At 43.2% G+C, this 20,302-nt stretch overlaps 1 protein-coding gene across 11 annotated transcripts; it reads right to left on the reverse strand.

Annotated features, from left to right (window-relative positions):
• Positions 1 to 1,596: 1,596 nt before the first annotated feature.
• LOC120034047 (coatomer subunit zeta-1-like) lies at positions 1,597 to 19,938 on the reverse strand. Of its 11 annotated transcripts, XR_005473999.1 has the most exons (11): positions 19,787 to 19,938; positions 18,166 to 18,234; positions 17,932 to 18,016; positions 17,039 to 17,133; positions 6,609 to 6,664; positions 5,610 to 5,687; positions 5,259 to 5,382; positions 4,822 to 4,946; positions 4,257 to 4,295; positions 3,388 to 3,420; positions 2,210 to 2,227 (listed from the first exon to the last, which is right to left on the reverse strand). XR_005473999.1 is itself a non-coding variant. In XM_038980447.1 (10 exons), the coding sequence occupies exons 1-10, from the start codon at positions 19,844 to 19,846 to the stop codon at positions 2,180 to 2,182; spliced, it is 687 nt and encodes a 228-aa protein (XP_038836375.1). In that variant the 5' UTR covers positions 19,847 to 19,917; the 3' UTR covers positions 1,597 to 2,179. The 11 variants fall into 11 exon arrangements, 7 of the variants coding, with proteins under 7 accessions (XP_038836375.1, XP_038836380.1, XP_038836376.1 ...); XR_005474000.1 differs by lacking the exon at positions 3,388 to 3,420 and having other exon boundaries at positions 1,597 to 2,227; XM_038980447.1 differs by lacking the exon at positions 4,822 to 4,946 and having other exon boundaries at positions 1,597 to 2,227; positions 19,787 to 19,917.
• Positions 19,939 to 20,302: the final 364 nt, after the last annotated feature.

The raw sequence follows: 20,302 nt of genomic DNA on the forward strand, positions 1-20,302 counted from the left end.
AAGCTTTGGCTACGGTACAAAGGAAAAGTGAACTATGCTACAAAAATGACGTTTCAATCTTTGTAGATAAATACAGATTACAATAAGCCTATTATTGGATTATAAAAGGTTCTGAAATAACCTAGGCCTATATGGTTTTTCAATTATTATTAGCCTATGTTTATGGAAATTGTAATAAGCATAATGGTAATGAACAAAACGTGATAGGCTATAAGTATAGGCCTACCTTACTACAAGGCACTAGTACTAGGCGAGCCATGATGAGATGGAGATATTCTGGTAATACTCCCAACTATTTGATTGGGCTTGGTTATGAGATTGAATGTCATGGTAGTTTGTCAATCCCAATTTTATGTGAATGATATCCCTATCAGTGACTTTTCAGTGGGGAGAGAGGAAATTACTCCACATGAAATGCTGCAAGGCGGTCATACGCCACTAGATGGCAGCAATGCCAAGGTTGGGGAAACGAATCCTTGGTGGGCAGTGTACGCAGACAGGTCTTATCATCAGGCCGATTATAATTATGAGCTGGCAATTTCATGCGCTCAATAAAGATTAATTCGTTTTTGGTGTCGTTAAAACTAATAAATGGACCACTGTAGCATAACACAATTTATAGCTTACTGTGAAGTGAACATGTTGCATTTGTTTTCACTATCACACATTTATATTCATATAGATACATTTTAAAACGCCAGACTGACAAGCGTTTTGAAGCGTATGTAGCCTATAATACATTTCTTTATTTATAATGCAATTGTGCATATTATTTTCAAACGAAAATAGGCTAAACACGAATGGCAGTAAAATTGCATATAACATCGTAAACTAAAGATTTAGAGAGTTAATTCGATTTTTAGATGTGTAGGAAAAATAAATATAATGTAATCCGTTTCCTTTTTTCCTCCATCCTTATATGAAAGTAGCTGGTGCTCCTTGTACATTTGGACCAAGTGTTCATTTTAAGAGACCTATATGCCCTCTTGCCATCAAATTCGTTAAACATTATAATTTCAGAATCGAAATAATTCTTAAACCTATAATAATAATGTTTTCCAATTATATAATAGCGAACCAGTTCTACAAATTCTTACATCTAAAGCAACGCAATGTAATCTAAAATAGGCCTACAAGCAGCTTTGTATGCTATTCAATGTCTTTACATATACTATAACATTCACCACAGACACATCTTCATTGTCTATGCTAAATTTCCCTAATTACAGCCTACATTGAACAATTAAAACGATATTTAGCACAGAATGATATGGAATACATAAAGCTCCACCCTGCACCAGACACATCCAATCACATTTTGAGATTTAACATCTGAAACGCTTCATTGGCTCTTGATATGAAGGCAGGGATTATGACGTCAGACCCCGACGTCCAATCAAAACAGACACCACATCCCATGTCTCATGAATATTAACAACTAAGATTACCATTCAAAATATTCATTTCAAAAGACACTCTGGGCTACATAAAGCCTTCACTGCTCACAGGAAGCCTTTTTGAGGAAATAATAAAAAACATATTGGGTCAAATTAGATACGATAAATATGGAACAAGAGACATTTTGACAACACAAAATACAAATAATATAGTTTAATTAGCTTGACAACAGGCAGACTCGAATGAGAAAACAGATGGCAATATAAATCAACAAAACTAACAACTAGAAACTGAACTACTGTAACAATACACAGGCTATTGCCTTTTTTTCTGTTAAACTTACAACGCTTTGAGATGTAGTATATCAAAACGTCATGTTTAAAGTTCTCTGTAACTTAACTTCATAATCATTGAAGCCTAAGCAACAGTTCCCCTAGTTGTGTAGGCCTGCGCACATTAAAACAACATTCAGTTCTCTTGGTTAGGTTAAAACATTCTTTACAGAGCATTTTGTGTGGGTTAAGGGAAATTAACAAAATCATATGCTATAATCTAGCATAATTCTTCAGATTTTTTTATTGCAAATCAAATAAATTAAACAGATTATTTCCAATATAATAAATATAAAATGTCTTCTTGCCGTCATAGGAAAAACGCTGTATTTGCCACTAATTACTATAAATATAGTCTATTTAAGCATAAACGCTAAATACACCCCTTAATATTTACACATAAATTCGTACTGTCCATTACTGTAAGACCTTTGGACAGGCAGTGTAGATCATTTGAGTATTGACCACTTTATTTGTTCTTTGGCAGACTGCATTATCTGGAGAGAAAAAAACAGAAAACACCTTTTCAGATTGAGTGTGGAGAAACAACATTATCACAGATCAATAATAGTAGCCTATTATAGTATACTGTAGTAGTGTGTTATATTTATTGTTAATTGTGACACAAGTCAACCAGTAGGTGTCACTATTGTATTCATGTGAATTTGAATGGAACTCCTCAAACGTTCATATTTTACATGAAATATGAGCCCCATAAGCTTCGTAAGTGTAACAAACTTTGTAAGTGTATTTTGTGTAGTAGACACAAAAAAAAGCGAGTTGGCTTCTCTGAGCAGACTTAAAATGCATTTTCATCTAGCTTAGAAACACAATTCAATTATATTCAAGATCGGTAACGACCTGATGCAAGTGTGCCTCGGTGATTTATAATCGTCACTCTCCCTGCTAAAATGAAATTCCACAAGAAAAACAGCATTTTTTGGGGGGCTGGTGAAACAGAGACGCATAGCATAAAACTATGCACCAGGGGGCGCAAGGAACCCAGGTAAAATTATGAACTTGTGTCTAGTGTTTATTGTCTACGTCTAGTAGTTTACTGTTAAGTTCAGTGTTTTAGGTTTATTGTCTAGGTCTAGTTTTTTTTATATAGGCACCATGACAATTCCATGTCTCTTAGAGGGTTTTCAAGGTATTGTCATTTAAAGTTTGGTTCCAACTTGGGAGAGAAACTGTCACAAGGCAAATAGTTAATTAATAGCTTTGGATATGAACCCTTCCTTGCAAGCAGGGTCTGACTCAGGAGTACAGGGCAGTCTGAAAGTCACACATAGAGATGACCAGTATAGAACAGTCATGATGTGTCCATTCTATATACTTCATATCTATCCATCTATCTATCAGGGGCGGCAGCGTTGGGCATTGGGCCAGTAACTAAAAGGTTGCTGGATCGAATCCCCGAGCTGACAAGGTAAAAATCTGTCAATCTGCCCCTGAACAAGGCAGTTAACCCACTGTTCCTAGGCCGTCATTGTAAATAAGAATTTGTTCTTAACTGACTTGCCTAGTCAAATAAACGTTACATTTAAAAAAATATATATTATTATATCTGCAACATTCTGGACATTCTGGTCTTCTGAACAAGCCCCAGGAGACTCAAAATGTCCCACGTCGGAGGGTGAGGAGTGAGAGGACTTACATTGGAGGTCATAGCCAATTTGTCCGTAATGTGCTGTGAGGGTTAAACCAAAAGGTTAGGAGAAGAAGGAAAGAGGATGTAACAGGCAGAACATTGCACGAAGCTAAGAGCAATTCAGCAGCCATGCTGACCATGCAATGTGAGCCATTCCATCATTGACTATGCAGGTGTGAGCATGGCATCAAATTCAGATGCAGGTTAGTACATGCTGGCAAAGCTGGCAATTCTCCTAAATGATATTGAAGGCACGTATGAATGCAGTGTGTTTGGCACTCATGAAGAATACCTGATTCAAATGGATGAATCTATGTCTGAATGCAGTGACTTTAGTCAAATGTAAATCCTATGGTAGTATTGACGGCATGTCATACAACTGGACCCTATCGTTTAAATCAACCCGGTATTATGAGTAGTAATATTCGATCATTTTAAAATTTAACAACACTGGGAGACAATTATCCATATATTGTTTACTGTGGCTTTATTCTACAGAGAATTTAGTATAGAAATGACGAAAATGGGTAACTGGAAAGGTAAGAATCAGGGTTGTGGGTCAGTTCCGTTTAAATTCCAGTCAATTCAGAAAGTAAACCAAATTCGATTTCAAAGCATTGAAGATAATTGGAATTAGAATTTTGGTGTACTTCCTGAATCGACTAGAATTCAAAACGGAACTGACCCCAACCCTGATAAGAACCGTGTTATAGTTTATATGCAATTCATGTACTGTATATGACAGCAGAACAGAAGGTTATGTCGTCAGGTGTGAGCTGAAATGAATGGCTAAAGTTCTATCCATAGAAAAGGTCATCATACCACGCATGCAGGGTTACGTTGCTTTGTGTGTGGGTGCGTGTGTATGACCTCACCTGAGCCACGCTCTGCTCTGACAGTGGGTTCTCATCCGCCTGGAATAGATAGAGTCAAAGAAAGAGGGGACGTGACGTCATAGCAATCAAGCACACACACCATTAGGGGCTGTGTGTGTACGGAGTCAAACACATAAAGCAATGCAACAACTGTGTAAGATAACAATAATGCCCTTAAAACAGTCATTTGAAGCCTTGCATTGCGAATGTAAATGCACTCCGACACTGGTGAATATGTCAGTGACCACCACAATCCAATCAAAATGGCTGCCTCACACAAGGCATGCATTGTGCAAGGGAGTACAACAAAGGGCCCTGCTGCTCTTAGTGTACCAACACCTATGGTATTTCCTAGAACCCCATACGGACGCCTTGAAACACTCTGGGCAACCTCAGGCTAACCCCTGACAAACCACAGCAAGACACAGACTTAGTGGACAGTTGTTCCAACGTTGTGAGGTGGTTATCTGGAGGTTATCAGAACCTAAAGTGATATGCTCTCTCATCACGCAGTTACCTGCACTGGATATCCCTCACCCTCTATCCCTCACCCGCTATCCCTCACCCGTCATCTCTGGTTGTAGGGGCAGTCTGTTGCTATGCACACTGGCTTCTGTCCGTCTGTCCATCAATGTTACCAACGATGTAATCAAAGAGGTCGAAGCCGTAGGCTTGCTCTGAACCATCCAGCTGACAATGTGAGGGTGGGGTCGGGGGAGAGAGGACACATGAAAGAGGAAGATGGACTTGGGTGTTGAGGGGATGGTGGGGGGGTGCTGAAGACTGGCATTTGGTGTTGTGACATCAAATAAGTTAATTCATTTTCCTCAAACATACAGGTTATCAGAGTCAACAACAATCCACTAGACAATCCCTACATCTGTCGGTCTGAAAAAAATCACAATTTCCCATAGTCATCTGTGTCTTCAAGTATTGTCCCCATATCAGAATCCATGTATTAATCCATACAGTAGACACAGTCAGTGACTGTAGCTGTCTTACCCTGTAATTGACCTTCTGGATGACCTGTTGGGGGTCGCTTTCCAAGATCACCCTGGTAACACGACGGTAAGGGCGGTCATTAAGAGAACACAAGATAGTGTACCAGTAACTCCCAACTCCATCCCTTGAATGATACCTCAAATCAAAGTGTATTGGTCGCATACACAGTATAGCAGATGTTATAGCGGGTGCAGTGTTACTAGCTCCTAACAATGCAGTAAAATGTCAAACAGGTACACATATAATCTGATTTTTTTGCTCCAAAACAAGAAATCAAGAAATGTCGTAACGAATCCAATTTTCAACCCAAATAGCAATGTAACAGTAATCCAAATGCAATCTATACGTTACCCCCCGTCAATAATTTCGTCCACTACCAAGAAGACTCCGTCCATGTTGTCCAATAGACACCTTCTCTCCACATTTTTCCTGTGAGTAAGAAAACTTCAATGACTGACTTGAATTGTAGTTAGTATGTGTAGCCAATAGGGATGAAACCTGTGATTGGCTCTCATATTATTGCCTTGTGGACCAGAAATGTAGGGCTCATAACACCTTAGGCTATTCTGTACATTTAAAAAACACAGACTTAAATTAACTTCCCGTAGCACCAGTTGTCAAGGTTTGAAATGATACCGAACAGTTGCCATTTTAAAAAAATAGGAGAAAACTGCATGAAAAGGAGTGGAGAGAGGAAGCAAATAGATTAATTCACTCTCTCCCTACCTGCATTGCTACTGCATTGGTTTCTATGGTAACGGCACCAGCCCCTGTCAAGCTGTTCCCCTTCACTGAGAGGCCAAGGGTGTGTCACTGTCATCCCATCATATATATAACCCAAAATAAACGATCAACAACTTAGTGTGGCCTTCCAACTGATACGGTTCCCCATATTTTGAACGCACGAAGGAAACAATTACACCAGAGCTTGTCAAATCACAAATTAACTTCTTTCTAATTTTGTTGACCTGTCCCCATATTAGCGGCGGCAGGTAGCCTAGTGGCGAGAGCGGTAACCGAAAGGTTGCTGGATCGAATCCCCGAGCTGACAAGGTAAGAATCTGTCGTTCTGCCCCTGAACAAGGCAGTTAACCCACTGTTACTAGGCCGTCATTGTAAACAAGAATTTGTTCTTAACTGACTTGCCTAGTTAAATAAAGGTAAAATCAAAAAACATTTACAAGAGTGATGCTCTCTAATAATTAACTAAAAAATCTAAATCGTTTCCTGCATCGCTGTTGACTTTGTTACAATTTTCTCCTCAATGTGTCTACAATCGTTAGCCCCTAAAGGTGACCGACATTCTCACATTTTAAAAAGGGAGGTTACTTCAACATAGACAACACTTACCTTAGGATTTGACTGAGGGACTCAAACAGACAGTTCAGCACAGCCATGAGCATGAGCTATAGGAATAGAGAGCAGGGCAGTGGATGAGGGGAGGGGAGGATGAAAAGAGAATTGAGAAGTATAGATGGAAGCCAGGCGAAGTAAACAGAGAAAGGTTGTGAGACAGGGAGAAAGAGAGAGGGAGAGAGAGCGAAAAGTCAGGTGTGGTTGACTCACACTGCTTGTAGAATATGTATGCCAATTTGCCATAAAGGGACTGGTCTTTCGCTAGCAATGTACATAGCAACAAGAAGTGCTGAAGAAAATCGAATTATCAGTCATTTATTCTCATGGGCATTTGCAATGCCATGAGAGCTTCTGGTCAGCGGGGTGGTGGCACTGGGATCCTCATCTCTCCCAAGTGGACATTCTCTCTTTCTCCCCTGACCCATCTGTCTATCGCCTCCTTTGAATTCCATGCTGTCACAGTTACCAGCCCTTTCAAGCTTAACATCCTTATCATTTATCGCCCTCCAGGTTCCCTTGGAGAGTTCATCAATGAGCTTGACGCCCTGATAAGTTCCTTTCCTGAGGATGGCTCACCTCTCACAGTTCTGGGTGACTTTAACCTCCCCACGTCTACCTTTGACTCATTCCTCTCTGCCTCCTTCTTTCCACTCCTCTCCTCTTTTGACCTCACCCTCTCACCTTCCCCCCCTACTCACAAGGCAGGCAATACGCTTGACCTCATCTTTACTAGATGCTGTTCTTCCACTAATCTCATTGCAACTCCCCTCCAAGTCTCCGACCACTACCTTGTATCCTTTTCCCTCTCGCTCTCATCCAACACTTCCCACACTGCCCCTACTCGGATGGTATCGCGTCGTCCCAACCTTCGCTCTCTCTCCCCCGCTACTCTCTCCTCTTCCATCCTATCATCTCTTCCCTCTGCTCAAACCTTCTCCAACCTATCTCCTGATTCTGCCTCCTCAACCCTCCTCTCCTCCCTTTCTGCATCCTTTGACTCTCTATGTCCCCTATCCTCCAGGCCGGCTTGGTCCTCCCCTCCTGCTCCGTGGCTCGACGACTCACTGCGAGCTCACAGATCAGGGCTCCGGGCAGCCGAGCGGAAATGGAGGAAAACTCGCCTCCCTGCGGACCTGGCATCCTTTCACTCCCTCCTCTCTACATTCTCCTCTTCTGTCTCTGCTGCTAAAGCCACTTTCTACCACTCTAAATTCCAAGCATCTGCCTCTAACCCTAGGAAGCTCTTTGCCACCTTCTCCTCCCTCCTGAATCCTCCTCCCTCCTGAATCCTCCTCCCCCTCCTCCCCCCTCCTCCCTCTCTGCGGATGACTTCGTCAACCATTTTGAAAAGAAGGTCGACGACATCCGATCCTCGTTTGCTAAGTCAAACGACATCGCTGGTTCTGCTCACACTGCCCTACCCTGTGCTTTGACCTCTTTCTCCCCTCTCTCTCCAGATGAAATCTCGCGTCTTGTGACGGCCGGCCGCCCAACAACCTGCCCGCTTGACCCTATCCCCTCCTCTCTTCTCCAGACCATTTCCGGAGACCTTCTCCCTTACCTCACCTCGCTCATCAACTCATCCTTGACCGCTGGCTACGTCCCTTCCGTCTTCAAGAGAGCGAGAGTTGCACCCCTTCTGAAAAAACCTACACTCGATCCCTCCGATGTCAACAACTACAGACCAGTATCCCTTCTTTCTTTTCTCTCCAAAACTCTTGAACGGGCCGTCCTTGGCCAGCTCTCCTGCTATCTCTCTCAGAATGACCTTCTTGATCCAAATCAGTCCGGTTTCAAGACTAGTCATTCAACTGAGACTGCTCTTCTCTGTGTCACGGAGGCGCTCCGCACTGCTAAAGCTAACTCTCTCTCCTCTGCTCTCATCCTTCTAGACCTATCGGTTGCCTTTGATACTGTGAACCATCAGATCCTCCTCTCCACCCTCTCCGAGCTGGGCATCTCCGGCGCGGCCCACGCTTGGATTGCGTCCTACCTGACAGGTCGCTCCTACCAGGTGGCGTGGCGAGAATCTGTCTCCGCACCACGCGCTCTCACCACTGGTGTCCCCCAGGGCTCTGTTCTAGGCCCTCTCCTATTCTCGCTATACACCAAGTCACTTGGCTCTGTCATATCCTCACATGGTCTCTCCTATCATTGCTATGCAGACGACACACAATTAATCTTCTCCTTTCCCCCCTCTGATAACCAGGTGGCGAATCACATCTCTGCATGTCTGGCAGACATATCAGTGTGGATGACGGATCACCACCTCAAGCTGAACCTCGGCAAGACGGAGCTGCTCTTCCTCCCGGGGAAGGACTGCCCGTTCCATGATCTCGCCATCACGGTTGACAACTCCATTGTGTCCTCCTCCCAGAGTGCTAAGAACCTTGGCGTGATCCTGGACAACACCCTGTCGTTCTCAACTCACATCAAGGCGGTGACCCGTTCCTGTAGGTTCATGCTCTACAACATTCGCAGAGTACGACCCTGCCTCACACAGGAAGCGGCGCAGGTCCTAATCCAGGCACTTGTCATCTCCCGTCTGGATTACTGCAACTCGCTGTTGGCTGGGCTCCCTGCCTGTGCTATTAAACCCCTACAACTCATCCAGAACGCCGCAGCCCGTCTGGTGTTCAACCTTCCCAAGTTCTCTCACGTCACCCCGCTCCTCCGCTCTCTCCACTGGCTTCCAGTTGAAGCTCGCATCCGCTACAAGACCATGGTGCTTGCCTACGGAGCTGTGAGGGGAACGGCACCTCCGTACCTTCAGGCTCTGATCAGGCCCTACACCCAAACAAGGGCACTGCGTTCATCCACCTCTGGCCTGCTCGCCTCCCTACCTCTGAGGAAGTACAGCTCCCGCTCAGCCCAGTCAAAACTGTTCGCTGCTCTGGCACCCCAATGGTGGAACAAACTCCCTCACGACGCCAGGTCAGCGGAGTCAATCACCACCTTCCGGAGACACCTGAAACCCCACCTCTTTAAGGAATACCTAGGATAGGATAAAGTAATCCTTCTACCCCCCCCTCCCCCTTAAAAGAGTTAGATGCACTATTGTAAAGTGGTTGTTCCACTGGATATCATAAGGTGAATGCACCAATTTGTAAGTCGCTCTGGATAAGAGCGTCTGCTAAATGACTTAAATGTAATGTAAATGTAAATGCAATATATAGGGTCTCCAATGATGACGTCATGCCGACAAATGACCAGTGGTGTGTATTCATGGATGCCAAAGGAAGCCAGCCCCCCCCCATTTTATTTGTATTTTTACATATACACATTATATACACTGCTCAAAAAAATAAAGGGAACACTTAAACAACACAATGTAACTCCAAGTCAATCACACTTCTGTGAAATCAAACTGTCCACTTAGGAAGCAACACTGATTGACAATAAATTTCACATGCTGTTGTGCAAATGGAATAGACAAAAGGTGGAAATTAAAGGCAATTAGCAAGACACCCTCAATAAAGGAGTGATTCTGCAGGTGGTGACCACAGACCACTTCTCAGTTCCTATGCTTCCTGGCTGATGTTTTGGTCACGTTTGAATGCTGGCAGTGCTTTCACTCTAGTGGTAGCATGAGACGGAGTCTACAACCCACACAAGTGGCTCAGGTAGTGCAGCTCATCCAGGATGGCACATCAATGCGAGCTGTGGCAAGAAGGTTTGCTGTGTCTGTCAGCGTAGTGTCCAGAGCATGGAGGCGCTACCAGGAGACAGGCCAGTACATCAGGAGACGTGGAGGAGGCCGTAGGAGGGCAACAACCCAGCAGCAGGACCGCTACCTCCGCCTTTGAGCAGGAGGAGCACTGCCAGAGCCCTGCAAAATGACCTCCAGCAGGCCACAAATGTGCATGTGTCAGCATATGGTCTCACAAGGGCTCTGAGGATCTCATCTCGGTACCTAATGGCAGTCAGGCTACCTCTGGCGAGCACATGGAGGGCTGTGCGGCCCCACAAAGAAATGCCACCCCACACCATGACTGACCCACCACCAAACCGGTCATGCTGGAGGATGTTGCAGGCAGCAGAACGTTCTCCACGGCGTCTCCAGACTCTGTCACGTCTGTCACATGTGCTCATGTGCTCAGTGTGAACCTGCTTTCATCTGTGAAGAGCACAGGGCGCCAGTGGCGAATTTGCCAATCTTGGTGTTCTCTGGCAAATGCCAAACGTCCTGCACGGTGTTGGGCTGTAAGCACAACCCCCACCTGTGGACGTCGGGCCCTCATACCACCCTCATGGAGTCTGTTTCTGACCGTTTGAGCAGACACATGCACATTTGTGGCCTGCTGGAGGTCATTTTGCAGGGCTCTGGCAGTGCTCCTCCTGCTCAAAGGCGGAGGTAGCGGTCCTGCTGCTGGGTTGTTGCCCTCCTACGGCCTCCTCCACGTCTCCTGATGTACTGGCCTGTCTCCTGGTAGCGCCTCCATGCTCTGGACACTACGCTGACAGACACAGCAAACCTTCTTGCCACAGCTCGCATTGATGTGCCATCCTGGATGAGCTGCACTACCTGAGCCACTTGTGTGGGTTGTAGACTCCGTCTCATGCTACCACTAGAGTGAAAGCACTGCCAGCATTCAAACGTGACCAAAACATCAGCCAGGAAGCGTAGGAACTGAGAAGTGGTCTGTGGTCACCACCTGCAGAATCACTCCTTTATTGAGGGTGTCTTGCTAATTGCCTTTAATTTCCACCTTTTGTCTATTCCATTTGCACAACAGCATGTGAAATTTATTGTCAATCAGTGTTGCTTCCTAAGTGGACAGTTTGATTTCACAGAAGTGTGATTGACTTGGAGTTACATTGTGTTGTTTAAGTGTTCCCTTTATTTTTTTGAGCAGTGTATGTACAGGGGGGAGAACAAGTATTTGATACACTGCCGATTTTGCAGGTTTTCCTACTTACAAAGCATGTAGAGGTCTGTAATTTTTTATCATAGGTACACTTCAACTGTGAGAGACGGAATCTAAAACAAAAATCCAGAAAATCACATTGTATGATTTTTAAGTAATTCATTTGCATTTTATTGCATGACATAAGTATTTGATACATCAGAAAAGCAGAACTTAATATTTGGTACAGAAACCTTTGTTTGCAATTACAGAGATCATACGTTTCCTGTAGTTCTTGACCAGGTTTGCACACACTGCAGCAGGGATTTTGGCCCACTCCTCCATACAGACCTTCTCCAGATCCTTCAGGTTTCGGGGCTGTCGCTGGGCAATACAGACTTTCAGCTCCCTCCAAAGATTTTCTATTGGGTTCAGGTCTGGAGACTGGCTAGGCCACTCCAGGACCTTGAGATGCTTCTTACGGAGCCACTCCTTAGTTGCCCTGGCTGTGTGTTTCGGGTCGTTGTCATGCTGGAAGACCCAGCCACGACCCATCTTCAATGCTATTACTGAGGGAAGGAGGTTGTTGGCCAAGATCTCGCGATACATGGCCCCATCCATCCTCCCCTCAATACGGTGCAGTCGTCCTGTCCCCTTTGCAGAAAAGCATCCCAAAAGAATGATGTTTCCACCTCCATGCTTCACGGTTGGGATGGTGTTCTTGGGGTTGTACTCATCCTTCTTCTTCCTCCAAACACGGCGAGTGGAGTTTAGACCAAAAAGCTCTATTTTTGTCTCATCAGACCACATGACCTTCTCCTATTCCTCCTTTGGATCATCCAGATGGTCATTGGAAAACTTCAGACGGGCCTGGACATGCGCTGGCTTGAGCAGGGGGGACCTTGCATGCGCTGCAGGATTTTAATCCATGATGGCATAGTGTGTTACTAATGGTTTTCTTTGAGACTGTGGTCCCAGCTCTCTTCAGGTCATTGACCAGGTCCTGCCGTGTAGTTCTGGGCTGATCCCTCACCTTCCTCATGATCATTGATGCCCCACGAGGTGAGATCTTGCATGGAGCCCCAGGCCGAGGGTGATTGACCGCCATCTTGTACTTCTTCCATTTTCTAATAATTGCGCCAACAGTTGTTGCCTTCTCACCAAGCTGCTTGCCTATTGTCCTGTAGCCCATCCCAGCCTTGTGCAGGTCTACAATTTTATCCCTGATGTCCTTACACAGCTCTCTGGTCTTGGCCATTGTGGAGAGGTTGGAGTCTGTTTGATTGAGTGTGTGGACAGGTGTCTTTTATACAGGTAACGAGTTCAAACAGGTGCAGTTAATACAGGTAATGAGTGGAGAACAGGAGGGCTTCAAAGAAAAACTAACAGGTCTGTGAGAGCCGGAATTCTTACTGGTTGGTAGGTGATCAAATACTTATGTCATGCAATAAAATGCAAATTAATTACTTAAAAATCATACAATGTGATTTTCTGGATTTTTGTTTTAGATTCCGTCTCTCACAGTTGAAGTGTACCTATGATAAAAATTACAGACCTCTACATGCTTTGTAAGTAGGAAAACCTGCAAAATCGGCAGTGTATCAAATACTTGTTCTCCCCACTGTATATGTAATTTTCCTTCAATTTGCAAAAGAGGCTGAATGTATCTCACAGGAGAAAGCATCCGAGCGTGCGAAACAGCGCCCCTCTGTTTCTCTATGTGTAGGCCATCTATCTGATACAGTCTGGTCCAAACGAGTATGACATTGTTGCCGCCCATAGCATTGAATGCAAGGGAAGCCAACGAGCATTTGGCCTCCCTCAATTAAAAAAGTATACAAAATCTGCCAATCAGCGTTGAGCTAAACTGACCGAGCTCAACTGTGAATGATCCTGGCGCACCAAAAAAAAGTGTCAAGGGAAGCCAGTTTGGATTTTGGTATCACTCCTATCAAATCGCAATAAGAGCATACGTCATTGACAGAAACATCTCATTGTATTGTTGTCTTCCGGTGGTTAGCTGGCTAGCTCAAATTGGCACATTCCTAAATTAGCCATGAATGGAAATAGAGATTTGGACTTGTCGTTGTAATTCATTTTCTGTACTGGCCATGGCGATTCTTATCCAACCATTAATTAATATATTGTTGTGCCCTTGGCCTGAGAGGATGGAAGTTCAATATACGCTACCGGTCAAAAGTTTTAGAACACCTACTCATTCAAGGGTTTTTCTTTATTTTTTTACTATTTTCTACATTGTAGAAAAATAGTGAAGACATCAAAACTATGAAATAACACATGTGGAATCATGTAGTAACCCAAAAAGTGTTCAACAAATCAAAATGTTATATTTGAGATTCTTAAAATAGCCCCCCTTTGCAAAGCTGTCGTCAAGGCACACTCTTGGCATTCTCTCAACCAGCTTCATGAGGTATTCGCCTTCTTAAAACTTAATTGGTGGAATTTATTTCCTTGATTTGCTTTTGAGCCAATCAGTTGTGTTGTGACAAGGTAGGGGGGTATACAGAAGATGGTATTTTACAAAATAGGACTAAGTCCATATTATGGCAAGAACAGCTAAAATAAGCAAAGAGAAACAACAGTCCATAATTACTTTAAAACATGAAGGTCAGTCAATAAGGAAAATTTCAAGAACTTCGAAAGTTTCTTCAAGTGCAGTCGCAAAAACCAGCAAGCGCTATGATGAAACTGGCTCTCATGAGGACCGCCACAGGAATGGAAGACCCAGAGTTACCTCTGCTGCAGAGGGTAAATTCATAATCAGAGCTTCCAGCCTCAGAAATTGCAGCCCAAATAAATGCTTCACAGAGTTCAAGTAACAGACACGTCTCAACATCAACTGTTCAGAGGAGACTGCGTGAATCAAGCCTTCATGGTCAAATTACTGAAAAGAAACCACTACTAAAGGACACCAATAATAAGAAGCGACTTGCTTGGGCCAAGAAACACAAGCAATGGACATTAGAACAGTGGAAATGTATCCTTTGGTCTGGAGTACAAATTGGAGATTTTGGTTCCAACCACCGTTTCTTTGTGAGACGCGGTGTGGCTGAACAGATGATCTCAGCATGTGTATTTCCCACCGTGAAGCATGGAGGAGGTGGTGTGATGGTGTGGGGGTGCTTTGATGGTGACACTGTCTGTGATTTATTTAGAATTCAAGCCAATCTTAACCAGCATGGCTACCACAGCATTTTGCAGTGATACGCCATCCCATCTGGTTTGGGCATAGTAGGACTATCATTTGTTTTTCAACAGGACAATGACCCAACACACCTCCAGGCTGTGTAAGGGCAATTTTACCAAGAAGTAGAGCGATGAAGTGCTGCATCAGATGACCTGGCCTCCACAATCCCCCGACCTCAACCAAATTGAGATGGTCTGTGATGAGTCGGACCGCAGAGTGAAGGAAAAGCAGCCAACAACTGCTTAACATATGTGAGAACTCCTTCAAGACTGTCGGAAAAACATTCCAGGTGAAGCTGGTTGAGAGAATGACAAGAGTTTGCAAAGCTGTCATCAAGGCAAAGGGTGGCTATTTGAAAAATATCAAATATCAAATATATTTATTAGTTTAACTTCTCTAGGGTAGGAATTTCGGAATTTGGATGAAATGCATGCCCAAATTAAACTGCCTGCTTCTCGGGCCCAGAAGATATGATATGCATTGAACTGGTAGATTTGGATAGAAAACACTCTAAAGTTTCCAAAACTGTTAAAATAGTGTCTGTGAGTATAACAGAACTGATTTGGCCGGCGAAAACCTGAGAAAAATCCATTTAGGAAGTCGTTTTTTTTGTTGGTTTTGTAGTTTTCTATTCAATACCATTACAGTATCCATTGACTTAGGACTCAAATTGCAGTTTCTATGCCATCCACTAGATGTCAACAGTCTTTAGAAATTGTTTCATGCTTGTATCCTGAAAAATGAGGAAGTAAGAGCAGTCTGAATAAGTGGACCCTAAAGTGTCACAGAGCTTTTTCATGCGCACGACCGAGAGAGTGCCTTTCTTGTTTACCTTTTAAATTGACGACGTTATTGTCCGGTTGAAATATTATCGATTATTTAGGCTAAAAACAACCTGAGGATTAAATATAAACATCGTTTGACATGTTTCTATGAACTTTAATGATACAATTTGGATTTTTTTGTCTTCCTGTTTTGACTGCGTTTGAGCCTGTAGATTACTGAAGAAAACGCGCGAACAAAACTGAGGGTTTTGGATATAAAGAGACTTTATCGAACAAAAGGAACATTTATTGAGTAAATGAATGTCTGCTGAGTGCAACCATATGAAGATCATCAAAGGTAAGGGATTAATTTTCTCTATTTCTGACTTGTTCTACTTGGCTGGTTACTGTTTGTAATGATTTGTCTAGTGGGCTATGTTCTCAAATAATCGTAAGGTATGCCTTCGCCGTAAAGCATTTTTTAAATCTGACACCGTGGTTGGATTCACAAGAAGTTCATCTTTAAACCTATGTAAAATATGTTTTGTTTTCTGAATTTTTATAATAATGAGTATTTCTGTATTTGAATTTGGCGCCCAGCAGTTTCACTGGCTGTTGAAGAGGTGGGACGCTAACGTCTCACGTACCCAAGAGAGGTTAACACTTTTTTGGTTACTACATGATTCCATATGTGTTATTTCATAGTTTTGATGTCTTCACTATTAAATAGTCAAAATAAAGAAAAACTCTTGAATGAGTAGGTTTTCTAAAACTTTTGACCGGTAGTGTATAGCTAGATGTAGAAAGCTAATGTTAACTTGCTAACGTTGCCCATGAAAGGAAGTTAGGCTAGCTAGCAATCATTTATTTTAGCCAGGTAATCTGGGACAACAAAAAATAAAAGCGTGTACTGTATGACAGCGATTGACCATTTCGTCAACATGTGAGAAGAGCATGGTATTGGCGTTTCTCTACAAGTAGGGTGAGTCAACATGCTCTCCTACTTGCACGAATGCACACGCACGCACGCACAGAAATCAGAACCATGGACAGCCACATCATATTTAGCTTACGTGGACTGGATTAAATTGTTTTTGGTATCTTTGGTCACTGTATTAGACAAATCAGAGGAGATTTGATGATGAAATGTTGAAGTTGAAATGGTGCTGGAATAGTGAAAGCAGCGTTTTGTGGACTTCACCGGACAGAGGTTGCTCTCCGGCTGTGTGATAAAACAAAAGGTGTGGTTGAATTCATTCTGCCACTGTGTCTTCTTATCGTCTTCTTATAATCATGGTCGCAAGGCATATTAATTAACAGGTTAAAGACGAAACAACGCATTTCTCACAACACATAGGTTGTAATGGGGGTGGGGGGGCTGGGGGGGAGGCTGGGCTTCCCCAGTGATTTTACCCATGCACCGCTACTACAAATTACATGTTGCTTTCTGAGATCCCGAATTCTAAATTGATATGTGAGCGCTTAACTCAGACTGTGTGAATTATGCATTGATGTCAATGGAAGGTTTGTGCAAAAAGGAGCCGGGCCATATAGTCTTTGAAGCACCAGTCTAGCCTTGTACTCCCTCTGCATCACATTACCTACCTCATTCTCCTGTGCACTGCCCACCACGTAGAAGAATAGGTCGATGCTGCACTTATACACGATCGTCATCCCCTCCACGAAGGCAATTTCATCTGCTTGGGGGGGGGGGGGGGGGGAGAGAAGAGAGATCAAGAGAGATCAAGCCACCAAGTAAACATTAAAGCACATCCACACCTTATTCACATTTACGGATATACCCAAGTGAGAGGATTTATGGTTCTTTTTTATGTTTTATGGTTCCAATTTAAATGTGAGTTTTGTCATATAAAATGCTCAACTCCTATGTGTGTGGGGAAGAAGGGATGGAGAGGAAGGAGGGCTATAGAGATAGAGAGTGGGCATCCTCCTTAGGGGCAGGTGGACCCGGGGTGTCGGATGACTGCTGTGAATTCCATTGGAACAAAAGAGTGCGAGAGCTGTCTGTCGCTGAACTGGTTCCCTCCCCTTTTGTTCGATGTAACGCGAGCTTGGGAGGACTGAAGAACCCAGAGGAACCAATACTGTTTCTCATGTTTAGACAAACTGACCAATGAGGATTGAGCCGCGGGCTAACGCTATACAGCTAACACAGTCTCGTGTTTTTCTATGGTGGAAGGATACACAAAAGGTGTGTGAACCACGGGTCCTGACTAACTCATTATTTACACAGTTTTCTATTAACGTGAAGTCAAAGAAGACTGGTACACATATGCATTGATTTACATTATGATACCGTCGATACTGATTTCACTGACGGTGCACATCAACTTTCTCACCACATTGTTAGAAGCTTCTTTTTTCTTAACCTCATTGGTTCATTAAAACTATAACATGGAATAGAATATTAGGCTTCAAGCTCAACCATCTACTCCAATAGTCTCCTGGGTCCTTTTTTTGAATGGGGAAAAACTTACTGTCAGCTTTGTGTGTCTTGTTGAAAACGTTCTTTTCAAAGTTCTTCTGCTCCTTCATGGAGGGGTAGAGCTCTGTGTCGTAGTACTAAAACGCACCAAAGACAGACATTAGACGCATTAGTTATGACAAATACACCATCTACAAGAGTGCTCATTTGGGGAAGTTCTCACAATGTCTCGACTCCACAACAATAGCCAATGTGGGTAGCTATTGGACAACTGTTATTGGCATACCTTTGATAGAAGTCTATCGCCATCGTTATCCAGAATGAAGACCGCTTTCACTGTGTACAGCGAGGGTTCCTGAAAGACAGTATGACCACACGTTGACTAGAATAAAGGACCATTTGCATTTCCATGGGACCTAGGCATACTGAACCCATTCCTAACAGTTATTAATAGAACACTGATGATGATGATATTGGTGATGATAATACAATCTAGTCACGTTATTCAAAAACATGAGGGATATGACAATGTCAGAAAGAGACGTGAGTGTAGATGTCGATGGTCGCAGATCCTTCAGTTCTTTCCATCCCACGGTGGATTGTTTGAACCAGGCCAAAGTTCTGTTATGCACTGACTACCACAGACTCAGAGCCTAAGTGTATCACAGAACTTGGGCCAGGAACATCACATTCAGGACTTTAGACCTTGAATTGAGATGAACTGGAGGAAAGTCCAAACCAGTCATCCAGATGTCTGTGCCAATTAGAAACAGTCCGTAGTCTAACTAATTCCTTGAATAGTTCAATGAGGTGCAGGTGTCAGGTAACCAGTCCCATGGTCCTTTGTGCAACATTATTTTATGCATTAAGCACAGTGAATATCAATATCAAGAGTGCATAACTTATGAAGTCCACATCCTGACACTGTACTGTGCAGCCATAATGACTCTGCCTACTAACAGAAAACACTGCCAATTTACATTGAACAATACATCAGATAAAATGATATCAGTAAAAAAAATATATATAGAGAGAGAGAGATATTTCGAGGCCGAGGGTCAAGTACAGCAGGTTGGTTAATCAACGAAAAGTAATTGCGGCCTTGTCCAGCGCTGCTTGTTTTATTCTAAGTTTAAATTACAGTAAAAAAAACTTAACACAAACAATTTATCGTAGTGCAATGATCATCTGTCTAGAGTTTAGTTCAAAAGTGTAAAATTATACTATGCATATTTAGTTGAAAAACCCACCTGTGGAATCAAGTTTTTGGTACGCGTAAAATGCTGCGAAACGCAGCTCCTCCGGTTGAAACCAAATATCGTAGACGTGGCACACAATATATCCAGTGTTCACCATTCAATGCTTGGGCAGGCTGATGTCACAGTTATAATACAAGTATAACGGATAGCCGACAACTCATGCCATTCATTTAAGTGTAAATCATAACAAATTAGGTTATAATCTCAGATATGTGACATGGGGTAGTTTTTTTTAGACAGTATGCCCCTCTCTCTGGGATAATTTGGCAACTGTTCGAGTTTGTACAATAGCAATTGCCCATTGACGAGGAAAAGTGCAACACATGTTGCAGCTGGTTGTGGAATTTCAGTACGCCACACTCAAATAGCGCATAGACTACATTCAGATTACAACGATAGTCGTGCAGAATACAATACTTCCTAATGTTTGCTATCGTACCTGAAAATATTAGATCCAGCCAGTCAGAGACCTCAAAAAAATCACTTAGGCTGGGCATGATGCAAAAACACTGAATACAACATTTTACGCAGCAAAGGGCTACAATGAATGCTATTGAAGCAATGGTCAACGAGGCCTAATCATGCATTTTCAAGGTAAAACTCGTTTAGAAATACATATAAAGCTCCATATCCCTACCGATTGCTTACCAAAGACGCGATCTCCATAGTGGTTCTCTGGTGTTGACGTGGACAGGTTTGAGCTGTCATTCTAGTAGACCTCGCAAAATCCTCTGACTCATGGGTGGGCGGATCCTCTGCTGGCCTAGAGGAGGCTCCGCGAAACCAAGCCCCTCAGTCGGCCATGTTGGCTCCCTCAAATTCGTGAATGATGTTAGGTCCTCGTTCTCTAGGAACGACAATGGCGTCAGTTTCTTATAGTGGTGTTTTTACGCGTCACTCCAAAATGAACACCGTTAGGGTTTTGATGACCACCTACTTCATATGGCCAAGTAGTGAATTATGGGACATTATGCATATACATCCTATCAGTATTATCTTTAATCTCATGTGTATAGAATATGTCATAAATGACCTACTCTTGTTACAAGTGATAGCCTACTTTATTAAAAAAAATATGTGATTCAAACCATGTTGCGAGGCTCGTCTGGATTAGCAGCGTGGATGTCTTTCTGTTCTAGTTCGTTCTAGCACGGCAGATGGCAG

The sequence above is a fragment of the Salvelinus namaycush genome, chromosome 41, assembly GCF_016432855.1.
Source record: "Salvelinus namaycush isolate Seneca chromosome 41, SaNama_1.0, whole genome shotgun sequence".
Taxonomy (NCBI): Eukaryota; Metazoa; Chordata; class Actinopteri; order Salmoniformes; family Salmonidae; genus Salvelinus; species Salvelinus namaycush.

Bases quoted from the DNA above. Each gene is read 5' to 3' on its own strand.
- LOC120034047 (XM_038980447.1), bottom strand. From the start codon at position 19,846: ATGACAGCTCAAACCTGTCCACGTCAACACCAGAGAACCACTATGGAG. The intron at 17,134-17,931 runs GTAAGTTTTTCC...CCCCCCCCCAAG, and splicing joins CAAGACACACAAAGCTGACA to CAGATGAAATTGCCTTCGTG. The intron at 6,665-17,038 runs GTAGGTAATGTG...CTATTCCTATAG, and splicing joins GCAGTGCACAGGAGAATGAG to CTCATGCTCATGGCTGTGCT.